The sequence below is a fragment of the Amphiprion ocellaris genome, chromosome 18, assembly GCF_022539595.1.
Source record: "Amphiprion ocellaris isolate individual 3 ecotype Okinawa chromosome 18, ASM2253959v1, whole genome shotgun sequence".
Classification (NCBI taxonomy): domain Eukaryota; kingdom Metazoa; phylum Chordata; class Actinopteri; family Pomacentridae; genus Amphiprion; species Amphiprion ocellaris.
This window is the reverse complement of record NC_072783.1, coordinates 27,586,360-27,603,833: the sequence shown is the minus strand read 5'-3', so window position 1 is coordinate 27,603,833 and position 17,474 is coordinate 27,586,360. Positions and strand designations below refer to the sequence as shown.

Sequence of the window (17,474 nt, the reverse complement as noted above, 5' to 3'; positions counted from 1 at the left end):
TTGAAAACTAGCATAATGCCAGTGAATTTAGCAATTACGTAATTGAGTAAATAGCGTCTACTGGGTCCTGTCTTAGATCAGTATGTTAAGCTTTTGGACAGCTGGCATTTTACTTGTCATGGATTTGATGGTAAAGTTCTCACTTGTAGAGTTCTTGTCTCGCTACGGCTCTATTTGTCAGCGGGTCGATGGCGTAAATCATGAGGTCCGACTTGGTGTAGTCCTCTTGCTCCATTCCATCACCATGGCGATGGGGCCCAATGGTTTCCACGACAACCTTTGCTCCTGGTATCTGCTCCTGGACGTAGCGTTCCAAAATGCTGGGGATTGAAATTATTGGAATTTAATTCATGGCATCACACTCACTTTTCTCAGCGCTTTGTCTGCTCGAGTGAAAAAGCGTTATGGAAGTGCAGTCCAGTTACCATTTAGTCTGTTTGGGATTGCTGATGCAGTACACACACACACACACACACACAAAAAAAAAAAAATCTAGCTCTATAAACACAAGCATGTACTTCCATACATAGAAAGGCAACATCATGACTACACACCAGTCACACCACACACACCAAGCAGACTTCTTTTTTTAATCCTTCCAGCTTGGCAGACTCGTGCTGCGCAATATTGATTTCTGTCCCCCAGAAACACCTGCTCACAGCAGGAGTGCTCCTACTGAGGCGTGTGCACGTTTGTCTGCATGCATGTGTCGAAGTGACAGGGACAGCAAAGATGGTAAGTACTTTAAAACATCATTATCAAATTATGCATGCGATGCAAAACAAAGCAGCAACCTGACTGCGCTGCGCCCCGGCGTTTGTTAGTTGGTGCGGAAAGGCCCACTGGTGAGTGTGCACATGGCAGAAATATAATATCATATATCACGAATTATGCATTTTGTGTTCATGAATGAAAAAAAAACACATTTTCCCAGAGTGTGGACAGAGATGATTTTACATGATTGAAGCCAGTTCCTGAACCAAGCTGAGCTGTCGTGGAGAAAAGCCAGAATATCGTGAGTTTTTGTTGCCGCTGTGGTGTTAAGGTCATTTTTTCAGCAAAGAAAGGAATATTTTAAATAGTGTGGGCTAGTTTGAAGGGAGAGAAAGTAGGAGAGGATTACAAAGCAGTCAACTGGTAACAGGTTTTATTTCAAAAATTAACTATGTGGAAAATTGTGGAAATATCTCGTCATCCTTGTAAACTCTTTGAATCTTAAAATAGCAACAAAATTCACATCAACAAAAGACAACACAAAAATAATAAAATTCCCTTTACTACATTAACAATTACCAGTGTTTGTGAGTGTGGTTGAGCTGTCAGTGGTGGTCTGACCTTGTCACTGTCCCACTGTGGAGTCTAGTTTAACAACAACACTTGCAGCTTTATTCTTACTGGGACACTTCATTATAATAAAAGCACTATTTTTAAGCACTTTGTGCTCTAAATCACCTCTTGTTGATTTCCCCATGTAGCAATTAAGTCCTCTCTGTGAGACATCACAGCTCCTAGTCAATATAGGAAACCTACTAACTGATATAACCGTTCAAATTAAAATTACATCAAATTAATCTTAGTTTCAATACTGTGTGACTGTTAATGCACGATTATATAAAAATCAGTGGCTGGTACAAAAGAGTGACATACATTTTGACAACCAGACAGACTCCTTGTGTATTTTACTCCACCGTTCTACGAAATTACATGTTTAAAAGTATTTTAATGTAAGTAGAACTGGATAATGGGTAACTGTCTGTCCATCAAAGTCTGTTAATGCATATTATGCAAGCAGAGGTTCAATGGTTTAACAGATAAAGTGTCTATCAACAGCTTTGTGCCGTGTTGAAGCTACATGATGCTGAACCCAGTCTGCTCACTCTGTGGATAAAAGCATCAGCCCACATCTTAAAAATGGCAGTTGTTAACTTGAATGACGGGTACATTATACGGTAAATACATTTATTACCTGAGCAGCTTGTTTTTGTTTTTCTCCACAAAAGTTGGAGGAACATTTGATACGACCACCTGCATGTCCAGCTGGTTCACGACTGACACCTGGACGACAGAAAAAAATGCAAATATAACCTGTTGGACCATTGAAACTGAACTACAAACAGCATCAGTGGCTCTGAATCATTTCACTAAACTTTAACAGGGCAAATCAGAAAAAAAAAGTTGGCAGCAGAACAGATACTTCTCATCAAACTATGCTTCAAGCTTGTGACAAAGGACATTCTCAGAGCTTAAATCTCAGTGCTATAATGTCAAGTCCTGTCATCCAGTCTGTTTTAGGTTAATTTATAATATACTGTTGAAATAAACCTCCCTTGAAGAAATGATCATGAATATAATATATACACACCACAATCTCCGCCTTGCTGCTGTGTCCTTGACCATAGTTGTCTGTAGCAACCACCTCGAATTTAAAATACGACCTCCTCATGTTGCGGTACATGATCGCTGTCTTCACCACGCCGCTGTACGGCTCGATGACAAAGCCATCTTTGCTGTCTTTAGTATCTTTACCAGCAGGAGGTGGGATGATGAGCCGGTATATCATAGAGCTGTAGTTACCAGTGTCTTTGTCCAGAGCCTGGAAAAATAAGAATCATTAGATGGAATTATCATTATCATCATCATTACGCCACCAGCAGCATAATCATAATGACTGTCATTGTGAAATGTCATCATCACGAATGTAAACAACACTGTGATCAAGTCATTACTGTAATAACCAATTCCATAATCGGTGATTATCATAACTGTGTTAGTTCTAACCTCCTCCATCATATTTATCATCTGATTCCAGGTGTTGGACCAGCTGATCAATACCAGGAACTGCCATGTTTATTGACTGTTCAGGACGTATAGTGCATTTGTCTCATTTATCAAAAGGTCACATATTATTGTTGCTTTTTTTGCATTTTTTTTTTTTTTGCTTGCGGTGAAACCTGCTTCTAACTCTTTCAGCACCTGCAGTGTTTGAAGTAGTACTCTGAATCAGCAGTAGGGGGTAAAGTGGTGCTCTGAGCCATATGCAGGTCTATTAATCTATTCTGTCACTCTGGCTAACTGAAGTCTTTCCCTCATTCACACATACATGCAAAACCTCACATCCACACCCAGACACACACTCAGACAGACATTGATTTATTGCAGGGTCTTTACAAGAAGGGCTGGAAGTAGAGACTACAGATTCAGCTCTGAGACACCAAAAACTTCAAAGGTACCACTATGATGGAAAGAGACTAAAAAAAAAAAAAAATTTTTCTTATGGCCAGGGATTAAGTAAATAGAATTAAGGAAGAAAGAAAGAATACAGGCAACAAAGGAGAAAGACGAGATAAGAAGCTAGGGAGGGAGGACTGAGGGGAGAACAGATGTACAGATCTTTTCTGGTGTGTTATACTTGCAGTGGTGCATGGCAGAGTCAGGATAACTTTCAGCAACACATAAATACGTGCTGTAGTAACAACCACCTGTTCAAACTGCAACAGCACAGGCTTGAAGTACAGTCCTAAATAATTCCTACTGCACCTAGAAATGGTAGAGATGTGTCCGAAATCTAAACAGGTTTGTTGTAGGTGTGTAGAGTTTTCACAATTGAAAGCAAAGCAAGTATATGTGCCACACACCACATTTCAGGATTCTTTCTTACAGCTGTGAATTTGGTAGAAGACCATCGAAGAAGACAGCGAACCAAGACTTCTAATCAAATGGAACATTTGGATCAGTGATGAATCGTGTTACAAAAACACAATTTAATGAGCTTTTGGAGACAACAGGATATCTTTTACCTTCAAAAGGAACGAATAATGGTTTCATAGTGTCAGTTCTGCGTCAACCCTCATCTTTTAGGCAAAGAATGTTGCATTCTTTGCTGCGGCATCCTGACTTTCTTGTCCTCCTAACACCCAGAACGCTACATAGAAGAATGAACTAGACAGTTTTAAAACTTGAAATTAAAGAACTTCAACATCAATGGAGTGATGATCCCAAATCTGGACTCCATATAATAATAATGTAATATTCCAACACACACTGTCGTTAGACCAGTTTTCAAGAAAACACCCTGGAATCCAAAAAACACAACATTAGCATAAACACCCTTCCATTCTATCACATTCAAAAAAACCCACAGAGATTATCCTCAACATGTATGCCCTACGGCTTCTATTTTACTTACATATGGAGGTTTACTATTATATTAGACATTTTTCTATCATGTACAATGGAATTTCACAATATATATGCATGTTTACCCCTTTTACTATTATCTCAGGAACTGTACAAGACGCATACCTTGTTTGACCCCATTCATTCACTTGCATACTGTGTTGTCAGACCTACAGTCATGACAGCTATTTCTGTATGTTTAGGAACATTATTTTGAAGTCAGTTCAAATATTTGGGCTCTGGTCATTCATGGACAATTTATCTAGACGGAGGCCAACGCCACTCCTGCCAGTGAACACATCTGTGATCTGAGATGCTGATCTCCAAAATTTTCCATTATATAGCAGCTGCATGCTTCTTTGTAAGGGCTTTTGTATTTCATTTTTAAACCGTGGGTGCGTTTCTAAATTAACTTTGGAATTCCCTTTGATAATCTGAAGTTCGTCTGCATTGTTAGTTGTTTTGTTTCTTTCTCAACATGAGCTCATTAACTTTTGTTAGACCCAAACTCAGCTAGGTTTAAGGGAAGCAACATTAAACCAGTTGTTTTTGGTTTAGTAAAGTCATTCACTGCTTAGTAGCTTTATGAACAGGCAAAACAGGCAACACTGGAAGGACAAACAGGGCCTGTGGGTGTTGTTAAATCAGTGAAACAAGCGTTCCACTTGCACAGTAAACTACAAAAGAAAACAACTAAACTCAAAACTGAAAGTGAAATACAAGGGTGACAACACCTCTGCTTCTGGTGTAGCTAATAAAGAACAACTGATGAGTGTGTGCAGGTGTGTGAAATTAGCCAGGCTTGGATCAGGTTCCAGGCAGACAGACAAATGCCTCAAAACAACAAATCACAAAGCTCTGAGCTACAAGTAACCACTTTTAAGAGGCTACAGAAGACACAAAGAAACTGAGGAACAAGTATAGTAGTAGTACCACCAACTAGCAGATACAGAGAAACACAAAGCTGCTATCTAGTGTTACAAAGAAAACTCAAAGACAACATGAGACACACAAACTGTTTAAATTAAACCACGGCTGCTTAGATCGACAGGTTAGGTGCTTATTTCGGTTACAACTAAAATTGTATACTCTGTCTTTCTACTGTAAGTGCATATAGCAGCTGCCATCATAAAGTACATACTGTTTCATGCAATATGCACACAACTAGGACAGACTGCTCTGGCATAATATTGCGCCTTAAGCTTTGACTGTTGGAGTCTGTCGTGCAAAATCAGCTGTCATCTCTCTGTGTACTCTCAGCGGCTCAAGCTTGTTTATACACTATAGCAGTGGTTCTCAAATTTTTTCTGTCGGGCCCCCCTTCGGAGGACAAAAAACTTTCGCGCCCCCCCAATAACTTTGTGCGTATATATATATATATATATATATATATATATATATATATATATATATATGTATATATATACATATATATATATATATATATATATATATATATATATATATATATATATATATATATATATATATATATATATATATATATAAATAAAAATAAAAATCTGTGAAAACATGAATATGCAGGGCTGTGCTATTTTATCTGATTCCATTTTGTTGTTTTTCACAGTAAAGATCAGGGGTGTCAAACTCATTTTAGTCCAGGGACCACATAAACCCCAATCTGATCTCCAGTGGGCCCCACCAGTAAAATCACAGCATAATATAACCTATAAATAACCACAACTCCAACTTTCCCCTTTGTTTTAGTTCAAAAAAAGTACATTCTGAAAATGTTCACATTTAATGAACTATCTTTTTACAAAATATTATGAACCTGAAATTTCTTAAGGAAAACAAGTTCAATTTCAACAGTAGCCTATTATGCCTCAGTTCACCATTTACACATGCATTGTAACTGCCAGATAACAGTTTATCTACAAAAACACAAAACATTCAGTCACAGGTATCTGGAACTGAACAATCTAGTATTTTACTTCATGATCAGAACAACTTGTCAAGTTCTAGAAATTATTTTAAATTTACAGTTTTACAAATTTACAATTTACAGTTAATGTAATTTTTATCATTTGTAAAGTCAGCCCGCGGGCCGAAATGGACCGTCTGGTGGGCCCACAGGCCGTATGTTTGACATTGCTGGTAAAAACAATCGGAGGAGATGAGCCGAGTACGTGACGTGATCAAGTACGCTTGTGTTCCGACTGCACATTAACGATGCGTTCTCCCGTTCTCAGGAGTCTGTACTTCGGAGTCTGAACGGCCAGTGCATATACCATAGATATATACAGAAGATCATTGTTATTAATATTTTTTTTATATCTATGGCATATACAGTCTATGGGCCAGCACAATTTCAGTATTGTTGTACGTCGCGAAAAACAGGCCGACGTTAAAACAATAGTTCAGCTAATTAGTTCCGTGTTGAAGGACCTTTTCCTCCCAGTCGCCCGCGCCCCCCCGACATGCCTCTGCGCCCCCCTAGGGGGGCGCGCCCCACTATTTGAGAAACACTGCACTATAGAGACATCGCCATGTATGTGATGCAGAGGATTGTGGGTCAGAATGGAAAAAAAAGCAACCTCGCTACCATACATTAAAATCCAGATGTAGTAGGATATCCAAGTAATTTTGGAACACTACATTTGACTAGTTATGCATTGGGACATGCTGGATCTTTTTCTGGCACACTATATAATAAGGCAGTATGAGTAATGGAATGCGCTCCTATACCCACATTTAGCGATTGCTGCAGCTTGATTGGAGCACAGAATTGGGCAGTGATCCAATCAGTCACAAAAATATGCAGGAGGAGGAATGAGGGCGGGAGTACAGGAATGAAGCTCCAGACTAATCAACCAAGATGACTGGCAGGTTGTGAAACCAGAAGTAGGGAAGGCACATGGTCACCAGGAGCAGTGACAGGAACGTTAAAAACCTTTATTTGCAGCTATGGGTGATTACCACTTTTCCCTCAGCACACTTTTCCGATGCAACTGTGCAGAAAATGCCATCATGATTTTTGCATTCCTGCATCAACCTTAGACAGCAGATTTCCACCTTGCTGTCTCTCTCTCACCATCCTTTTCCTGACAATCCAGGCTGACCCTGCAGCTACTTCAAGGACTACACAAGGATCATTCTCTTACTGCTAAACAGGGGAAGTTAGAAATTATAAATGGCTTTTGAATTCTAAATTTATTGCTGTTTTTCCAAACTGCTTCCAGTGACAATAACATCAATTATTTATTCTACCCGATGAGCTTTCATTCCCAAATGTGCTTTTATTTTGTCTTTGTTGTGTTGTTTCATCACTGTTGTGTTAGTTAGCTTGTTAGTAGCACTAATTACTAAATGTTTGTGTATAGTAATCTTTTGTCTTACTGTTATTTTCTTTAATGGTAACAGGAGTTCAAGTTAATCAATTTCACTATTTCTGATTATACAACTGATCAATATAATCCAATTTGATAATTTGATTAAGAACTATTTTGGCGCTAATTTTCAATGAGCACAGTTTTCAATCATAAATTGTAGTTATGCTAAATATACTTAGACTCTTCTTTAGTGTGCTGTTGATGCACATTATTATCCCATGATGCAGTGCATAAAAGACACTGAGAGACTCACAGCTGAAAAAGAATTTGTGAATAGTACTAAAGCAGCTACAAGAACATCTGAGAAAACAAAAGATATCGACACTTCTGTTTATTTTGCAGTCATATTGTAAAGTTTGTTTGCACCTTACACACACTTCACTTCCTGTAAAGATAAAAAATCTCCAAGATATCCTCACAAATGAATACGCTGGTGAAGCACTTCTGTAACATCAGCATGTGCTGCAAACATTTCAGTGCCTTAAAATCTCTTCCCATTCAGGCCGTTCTATCAGGAAATCGATGGGGAAGCCAAAATAAAAGCAAGCACTCACCAACACACCTGAGTGTTATTCAAAAGCATTTTCACAAGATGACTGCATCACTTGGTAAGTAAGGCTGCAGTCAGACCAAGAAAAACATTGTGCCGGAGTCATCCAGCAATCTAGCATTCCATTCCAGACGGAGTGGAGCAGCTCTACTGTTTACCTTGGAATCATACTGAAATGACTGTCGCTGTGATGAGTACATTTGCCGTGTGGTGTTTTGTGATGTGAAGCGTGGAAAATCACTGATGTGCTATTAAATCCGGACTTTCTGCATAATGAATAATCGTTTTACCCATACCTTGAGCAACAATACTGCACCAAAACAGCCCTTTGCTTCAAAGCAATTTTTGGTCAAAACACAATTCAACCTTCTGAATCCAAGACCCATCAGCAGGTTCGAAAGGCATGTTAGCCTTTACAAAAAACCCCCCACCAGAATTATTAGAGCTAGAAACTGCAAAAACACACACACACACAAAAAAATCTGATTTTTTAACTTTCTGATAGTCTCTGAACTAATCATCTGTGATGTGCTGTTCAGTTGGAAAACTGAACCAGATCATATTATTTCATCAAAGTCACTTATTCTACAGTTGTGATTTAAAATGTGTGGAAAAATAAGTTATTTGCATTAACCAGATTCTGCAGAAAACAATCAATGCTGTGCTTCCTGGTGCAACAGTGAAATCATCAGTGAATTAGAAGCAACCAACAGTCATGTGGCGAGAATTCTGGGACTTTTCAGCTGAACTGAGTTGAACTGCAAGCTGCAGAGGAAACGAAGTATGGAAAGTAATTAAAGAAATTAAAATGTAATAGTGACATATCTATACTATATAGTGTTACCAATTTGGTAACACCTGTGGGCACATGGAAAAAGACTGCGTATCATTTTTTTTTTGGTAAAACAATCAATCAATCAATAAAAATCTTATGATTTATGACAAGACAACTTTGTCATAATGCACAACAAATCAGAGTTCTCTCTACTGCCACTGCTGCACTGTTTCAATAGAGGTGCAGGATTTTATATTGCAGTGACATATGAGCCGTAGGTGAGTCACAATTTGATAGAAGATTTAAACCCCCAGAAACTACTGAAGGTTCAGAGGGTTAAAAGAAAAGGTCAGAATTAGTAATTAAAAATGAGAGGGAAAAAGAAAAGCACTCAGAGAGCACAGTACTCCACCAAGGCTGTTCATTCCTCTATATGGCATTGTCAGAAATGCAACATTTTTGTTTTGTTTTTTTTAGAAATGCAGCATTTGTTTATTCGTTATTGATTATCAGAAATCACGGCAACATAGAATGTGGCTATTTAATATAGATGTACCCACAAACAAAATGACCTTGCACTGAGCACAGGCATGTGTTATGCATGTGTACATTATGTACGGATACAGAATTGCGTGACCTAAATATGTAGTGGGCAGCAGGAATTGATGGGACTCGGAAACACCCCCACAATTTAATCAATTGTTCCTTGTATCATTTGCAATGGATAAGTCCCGATAAGTCCGTAGCGTTCAATTTGCAATCGTGATCGTCAGCAGGCAGCGAACGTAGCGTTCACTTGTTGTCATAGTTACAGTGACGCTGTGCCGCTATTTTGCAATGAAACAGAAATCTTTAACAAATCTGTGGATCCAGACTATAAGCTGCATCACTGCCAAAATCTAATAAGGTGGTCTTTGTGTCATTTTTTTTTGGGGGGGGGGGGGGGGGGGGGGGTGAAATCCGAGTATTCAGATCTCAAAATAAATATTCGGATACCACCGTAATAACCGAATATTTGGATATTCGGGTCAGCCCAAAAATCCGTTTTTGTGTAGTGCTGCATACAGACGGAATAACAGACGGAAGGACAAACATACGCAGACCGTCACATAGTTCCGCTGCATTACTCGGGGGAGTAATTAATGGGGAAAAACACAAGGTTACACTGTAGACCTCTAAGGCTGCATTGGTTTTGATGGAAAAAAGGACAGAAACATCTTGGAAAGACCAAATGCGGCATCGATGAATTTAGAAAAGACTCTTTGCAATCATCTGCAGTCTAATCAATATCTGTGTTATGGCATCCTCTGAGGGACAAAGACAGATGAACTCCTGTACGTGCACTTGAACATGTACACTCTGAAGGCATGGCAGCCCTGCATGAAGCAATACATACAGATAACGACAAAATGTAGCCCCATACACACACATAAAACTAATTAACAAGGCGCATGCTTCAGACAGATGTGATAGAATTAGTTTTACTTGAGTGCAACCACTGAGATTGAAAATGCTCATTTGTCAAACTTTCCTTCCATCTTTTGTCTCACTCACTCTTTCATCTCGATGTTAGTAAGTGTGCTGCCAGCATCCCTGTCCATCTTTCTAGTCATCGCCCCCCTGCTCCATCTATTCATCCAGCCATGAATCATGCATGTCTTCCCTGCCTTCTTCTGTCCAGTCAGTTTGTCTCTCAGCAGGAGGCCAGTTATCTTTATCTAACCATCAATCCTCTCACTTCCTTCGACCTCCAGATCTATTGCTTCTCCCTGGGGCGATAGAGTCTATGAGCAAGGCATTAGTTCTTCCTATCAGTTTGAGCATTTACACAGGGCTGATGTCGACCAAGTTACTGTAAACCAACTCAAACCAAATATATATTTTAACATACACAACATCCATATGCAAACCCACCACCTCAGGTGCCTGCAGCAGAGGAACGGCAATCTCAAATTCTCGGTTCATGAGAGAGAAAAACACATTTTCTGCACTTGTGGAGCTGTGATTTTAAATGTGTTGCATGCTGGCTGTCCCTTATTCTCTCATCTTCCCTGTCACTCTCACTGTGTATGATCTAATGAAGCAGGAATATATAAGAATGATCTTAAAAACTGTGATAAAATATTAAAGCGCATACTTTTTCTGCCAGAGACCCAGCCTGAGTCTCTTGTGGCATCCAGGCTCATTAAAACATATTGCTATTTCTAAGATACAGGCTGAAAGAGACAGACTCTGTGACCCATTTTGGGTCCTTGAAAGACATTTTAATAATACGAGAGTCGCTCAAGTTGTTTACAGTGATATGAAATTCTTCCCGGATAGGTAAAGAGAAATGGGAACAAAGAGATTTCTCAATCAACAGAGAAAGAAAGTGAAAAAAAAAACACAAAAAGAGAATAATCTTAGCGGTTAATCCTATTTTCTGAACTGAATAGTTTCTCTATTTAATATAAACAACACAAACAAAAGCTCACACATCCACACAAAGCACCTTCATGAGTTGAAGGAGATTTGACTGGAAGCTGGGATTTTTTGCCACCAATATATTCAAAGGGCATTTTTTAACACAAAAGACGACAAATAAATGCAGAGCCTTAAAATACACTGCAATACATACAATATTACAAGCCTAAAAGTAGAGGTGGGGGAAAAAAACTGTTGAATTTCACTTTTCGGACGCAAACTGATAAATAGATGACAGCCATATTGTGTACATAACTACATTTCTGTGTATGGGTATGCATATTTGGGTGTATTTGTACCTGCACTTGCAAGATGGAGGTGAAGGTTTTGGCATCCTCAGCGACTCCTCCGATGTAAAGGGATCTGGTGAACACTGGTGGGTGGTCGTTCTCATCCTGAACATCAATCACCACCTTAGCTGTGTTAGCTGGAACACAGACACACAAAATTCACATGACACACTGCTGCTTTTAGCATGACAACAAGACCTGATTGTAATATTTTCTGGCTCCGCTGGCTGTCTTGAGCTGCTTGATCTATATGGGATTTCTTAAGAGAAACACATGTTTTATACCATAAGAACAAACTGTAGGGATAAAAACAAAAGCCAACAATAAAAATGTAGACAATCACAATCACTGATTCAGAGCTCCAGTGGACTTAGGCCTGTCCCTGCAGTAGTCCAGCCTGTGCCACATATCGACAAGAAACTGCAGACACATAGACATGCCAGCCAGATTTCTGCATCGCCTGCCGCAGCTGAATTCCTGCAGCTGGCACATATGTAACTGCAGCAGCTATTACAACCTTTGCCTGTAGGTGATAACACAAATATGTCTATTGCAGGTCTGAACCGGTGCTGTTGCTTTCCTTTCCTAGAGGTTATGTACACCTGCATGCCTGAAACTGGTCTGACAGTGAAATATCCTGAGCTAAAGTTACTACAGTCTGTTTCTATGACTTGGTGAGCAGCATTTTCAGAAGTTGGAGAGCCTGAAAACTAATTTCCAATCTAATTTCCCTGCAAAGTTAAACAGCCGTGACTAAAAAGGCTACAGTTAAAAGTTTGGAAAGTAAAATCAAATAAAAACAAACTAACCCCTCAGCTATTCTTATCAGTGTTATTTGGACTGTGTGTGTGGTTTGATCAGATTTCATCAACAGTTTTGGTGTTAATCAAATAGCCCTGCAACTGTGAAGACAGTTTTGTCCCTAAAGTCACTGGTGCACAGAAGTAGGAGAAATCTTCCCAACTCTCTCTATAATAGTGAAAAGTCATGACCTAACTACATAAAATCCCCTGAGCTGACCTGTGTTATGATTAAGAGCTATATTAATAAAGATGGACACGTGAGAAGGGTACAGAGAAAAAAGCCCCCCTCTGGTCATTGATTTAACCCCCAAAATCTCATCTCTGTGTATCAGAGTTACATATTTGGAAGCTTTTTACAGGAAAATAATCACTTCCTATCTTAAAATGGCTTAGATTTAACTCCACACAGTTCCTTCATCAAGATCTACAGTCTACATAGTCCCTGCTTCTCTATTGCCTCACATCTGGGCCTCACGAGCTAAACTACAACTCTGTTCAGACACTGTAAAATTACTCTACACCACACAATGGCGCGTTGTATTATAGGAGTAATTTGGCCATAGATGTTCAAACTGGAAACCAATTCTGAAGAAGAATAATGATATTGAAAGCCGAACAATGCAAGCTGACAGGACTGATTCTTAGGTTTGTTATGTAAGAAACCACAGATCTCTATTTTTCGACATGTTAAGAAGATAAAAAACTACATTTTTATGGAGGGGGTCTTCAATGTTCGATTAGGGAGAAGCGTTTAAACAAAATAGGCTTTCGAGGCTTTAAGGGTTTACATAGTGATTAAAAAAAGTGTGTAGTAGAGTGAGCTTAGGTTCACAGTCTCAGTGTCTATATGGAAGCAAAGCAGTAGCAGAGGTGATCCTGATCTGAGCCATCTGATACATTTTTTGAGATACATGCATCAAGAAACCTGACTGGTTGTGACTACTGAGAATAGAGCTGACATCCTGACATTTCCATAATACCCAGCGAAAAAGAAAAAAAAAAAAGTCAAGTTTTGCCTTAATAATTCAACTTACAATAGTTAGCATTGCACATGCGCATGGAAAAATGTATTTGGAATGACCAAACATATTACAGGCCCTACTGTCATTCCACCATGCTGTTAATTGACTAGAAGAGAAAATGTTTTGCCAGTGAGCCTCTGTCATTTGTATTCAGCGACTGCAGCTTGGAATGACTCACATTCAGTCCTATCTGGCCACAATCAGGGAATTCTGAATGACACCTACGTAAAACTGCCACACAATACATCAACCAAACTCTGCAAAAAGGAATGAATCGTGTCAGAAAGAAAGAACAAATCCCAGGATTGTCAACAACTCAAGTTTTACTCCAAGAAAGAGAGAATAATCACAAAAAACAAGCGGATGCAAACATTAACCTGCTTATGTAAAACTGCAATCCTTGTAACACCATCCTAACCGTCTGGTTACAAACCAAACTGTCATTTAGAATGCAAAATTAACATATTGTTAGAATCCTATTGATTTGTTAGCTGATTAAAATGCGCACCGAAAAAGAATCGGAGGGGATTTGCTAATGACTACAAGGATTTGTGGCTTTAATTCCCAGCAGAATTCTTAAATTCAAATAGTTTAAATGAAATGAGAACAGCATGTGGTAAACACTATAATTAAAGAAAAGAATAGAAACCCAGGGAGCTGAGTGTCAATTAAGAAGAATGCAGATATGCTTTGAAAAGAAGTAGAAGAAAAAAGAGAGGGAGACCAGTGGAGGCAGAAAAAGACAAAGAAAAAGCAGGAAAAAAGAGAGAAGAAAAAGAGTTTGAAATTAATTAGAGCCACTTTCACTTCAGTTATAATGCCAATTAAAACTGTGAAAACTTGTTTTAGTCTATGTTTGTTCTTGCATGCAGTTTAAGGAAAATGAAAGACAGAAAAATTTAGATTACAGCCGGTTTAACACTGAGTTGACCTGCACAGATTAGTAAGTACCAATGTTGGAGACAGAGTGGAAAAAAGTTACAGCTTTATAGATAAAGATCTTCAATCTTCCAAACTGCTCGCCAGCTTATTTGGCCACTTTGATCATTGCAAACATGTCTGACATTTGAGAATTAAATTCCGAACTGTTATATAATTGCATATGAGCAGAGACCTGTGATAGCCAATGAGGCCGACATCTAGTAGCGAGAGGAAAAGACAAGCATTTTTAAAAAAAAACTGCAGCAGTGAACACAACAAGCTGGTATAGTGTACGGGTTTGATAGACAGCTGAAAGAGAGGAAAAAGCTCCTTGAAAACGTAACAACAACAGCCAAGACCCAATATAACATGTCTTCTGAGACATATAACTCTATAGACAAGGCAGGAAGCTGGGGAGGACTTATACAAGGTAAAAGTAGAGTGAGCTCCACAGAGACAAAGAGCATGAATGACTCAGGGAGAAAAGAGATGCAGCAAGTGTGCAACAGAAAGAAAGCCAAAGTCTGTGGCAAGTTTACCTTAACAATATCATGTAGTGGGTAATGCGCCGTTTCACTGTGTGTATGATTAGAAGAAAATCTTTGAAGTCAGCAGCGCAATCTAACGTTAAAAGTAAGTCCTGTAATCTTAGAGGGGAGTTTTATAACACATAGTGCACTTACTCTTTGAGGGAGCTCGGAGATTTGAGGACACCACTCTCATAGAGTCCGCCTCTACCTTCAGAATGTAGCTGGAATTGGCCTCGTAGTCCAGGGGCTTAGCTGTGGAGATCACCCCTGTCGTTTCATTTAATGCAAACACACCTGGAGGGAACAAGAGACAGGGTGATAACAAAAGACAGCAAGGAGGGGGGTGAATTTCTAGTTTAAAGCAAATGGCGAGCGAGTGGGCTGCCTCATAGGGAAGAGCTTTACACAGTGAAAAGGAAGCAGTGCGCTCTGAGCTGCTGACAGGGAGGGTCTGACCTGGAGGTGCTTTGAACATTTTAGAAATAAGAAGCTTCAGTAAGTGTCAAAAGCTGGTCCACAAGTGAAAACCGCAACAGGGACAATGTGTGTTTAAACAGCTCTGAGCAGACTCACCTCCCTGGTTGCCTTCGATGATGGAGTACACGATGGTTTGATTGACAGCAGCTGCCATGATGACTCCCACCGGGGTTCCGACGGCAGCCTGCTCGCTCACTGGCACAAACCTGGGAACGGATCAGTCAATCAATATCAAGCGATAAGAAAATTAAATATGTATATGTAGACTGTGGGCCCACTTCCTCTCAAAGGGCGGCTGCAATTTGGCAAGTTAAATACAGCTGTGGGTTAAATCTGTAAAACATCTCCAAGTTTTTTTTTCTTCCTTCCCGCCGACAGCTTTATGTTTCTTGACTTCACCTGGAGAGATAAACTATATGCAAGCTGTATTCACATTTTAAGAAAGCTAGAGGGCATAGCAATCAGGTAGGAAAGTTGTTCTTGAAAACTGTGCTTACAGATAAAGTAAGAGTTCACTGCTGAGCAACAACCTCTTGAATGCAGGTATTAAATTCATTTTTATCCTTGACAGAACTCATGTTTTGTTGTTGTATGCAATTAAATTTTTGGACAACGTAGATCGTCAAGTGCTTCGCTGTCGTCCAGCAAAATGTAAATTACGTTACTCAAAAATTGCTATAATAGTTCCCGCACTTTTTGCTCAAAACAACCACATTGATGACATGAGATGCACGCAAAACTAAAGGAGGTGAGGAGTTCACTCCAGTCTAGCTAACAGGTTCAAAATTAACTTCATAAATACAAATTATGGTACACATTAAGGTTTGGGTTAGCTACCTGCAACTTAATGTCAGAAAACAATGAAATCTAATCCCACGGATGAAATCTACATGTATACATTACATTTGAGCTGTTAAGCAAGGATGCAGAGACAGTCTTCTTTCTGAAGAGGGTCTGAAAGCTAAGTAAAAGGACACTAAAACAGCCCATTAAGAAATGGGCTAATGCCAGGGGTTATAAAGGTAAAATGAATCATCTTTGCTGTGTTTTGAGCTGAAAAATTGAAAGACATATTGTAGGACATGCAAGACTTTCATTAATTTGAGACCTTTTCACCAAATCAGATGATAACTCAGAGAGGTTTAGCCACTCTGAGTGACTTCTTTCATATTTTCAGGTTGTTTTCACACTGCAGTTAGTTATTGTTCATGTATAGATGCCTATTAAAGATGCTTTAAGAAGTGAAACTTTCAGAAAAAGGTATTAAAACCAAATAAATTCAAAAGAGGGTTATTAAAGTAAAACACTGTAATGATATGGATGGAAAAAAAAACTGGGGGTTATTTTTCTATTGATCAGCTAGTGGATTATTAAATAAATTAGTATCTGATGAATCCACCTGCAGTTGTCACTTATGTTGATGGTCTGAAACAAAAAAGTAACTCAGTATACAACATGTCTGGATGAAATTTGCTCTCGTACAGCACATTTGGAGCAGGTTGTCTGACGGGCCTTATTCCCAGCCAGAGCCAAGCAGTGCAATTAAACCATCAATGGCTTTTAAAGTGAGCTTGTGCATGGTCTTGTTTTTTTTCGTCCACCTGCCTCTGATTGCACATGGTGGGCAGTTTTCCGCTGCTTACAACCCTGACAGATTTCCTTCAAATCTGGCAAGTCTCAAATTTCTAGCAGGTTTCGCTCCATTAAATAAGCCCAGTCCAGTCATTAGGCCAACCGTCACAGCTGGCTAAACATTATAACATGGGCTACCAACTGGCTAAGCTATCAAGTCATCGCTACGTGATAAATGGGACTGTTGGAGAGCGAGGGGGGGATTGTGTGCGAGTGTGCGGTCAGTGTGTTTGTGTAGATTTTAACTTCCAGTCCAGTCAGTTGCTTCTCTAACCACCTGCTCCCCACAAACACTCCACTAAGCAATCATATATTAGGCTCATTGAATGGATATTGATTTAAATGAAGAAGAAGTGTGTTGGGAAATACGAGTTCAGCTGTTTAATATGTAGGACTTTTAAGCAGCAGGTACACTGACCTGTTAGTCACCAAAAAAAAGCCCTGGTGTTATTAATGAAAGCCGCGATGGCTCTGATCTATTA

At 39.2% G+C, this 17,474-nt stretch overlaps 1 protein-coding gene across 5 annotated transcripts in view; it reads right to left on the bottom strand.

Annotated features, from left to right (window-relative positions):
- The window catches only part of pcdh15b (protocadherin-related 15b), a 221,237-nt gene that overhangs the window by 34,423 nt on the left and 169,340 nt on the right, over window positions 1–17,474 (bottom strand). For all 5 annotated transcript variants that reach the window (XM_055004449.1, XM_055004448.1, XM_055004450.1 and 2 more), the window contains 6 exons: window positions 15,457–15,566; window positions 15,037–15,177; window positions 11,617–11,744; window positions 2,363–2,593; window positions 1,967–2,055; window positions 144–320 (listed from right to left, as the gene is read on the bottom strand). In XM_055004449.1, coding sequence (XP_054860424.1) covers window positions 144–320; window positions 1,967–2,055; window positions 2,363–2,593; window positions 11,617–11,744; window positions 15,037–15,177; window positions 15,457–15,566 — 876 coding nt within the window. The remainder of the gene's footprint in view (window positions 1–143; window positions 321–1,966; window positions 2,056–2,362; window positions 2,594–11,616; window positions 11,745–15,036; window positions 15,178–15,456; window positions 15,567–17,474) is intronic.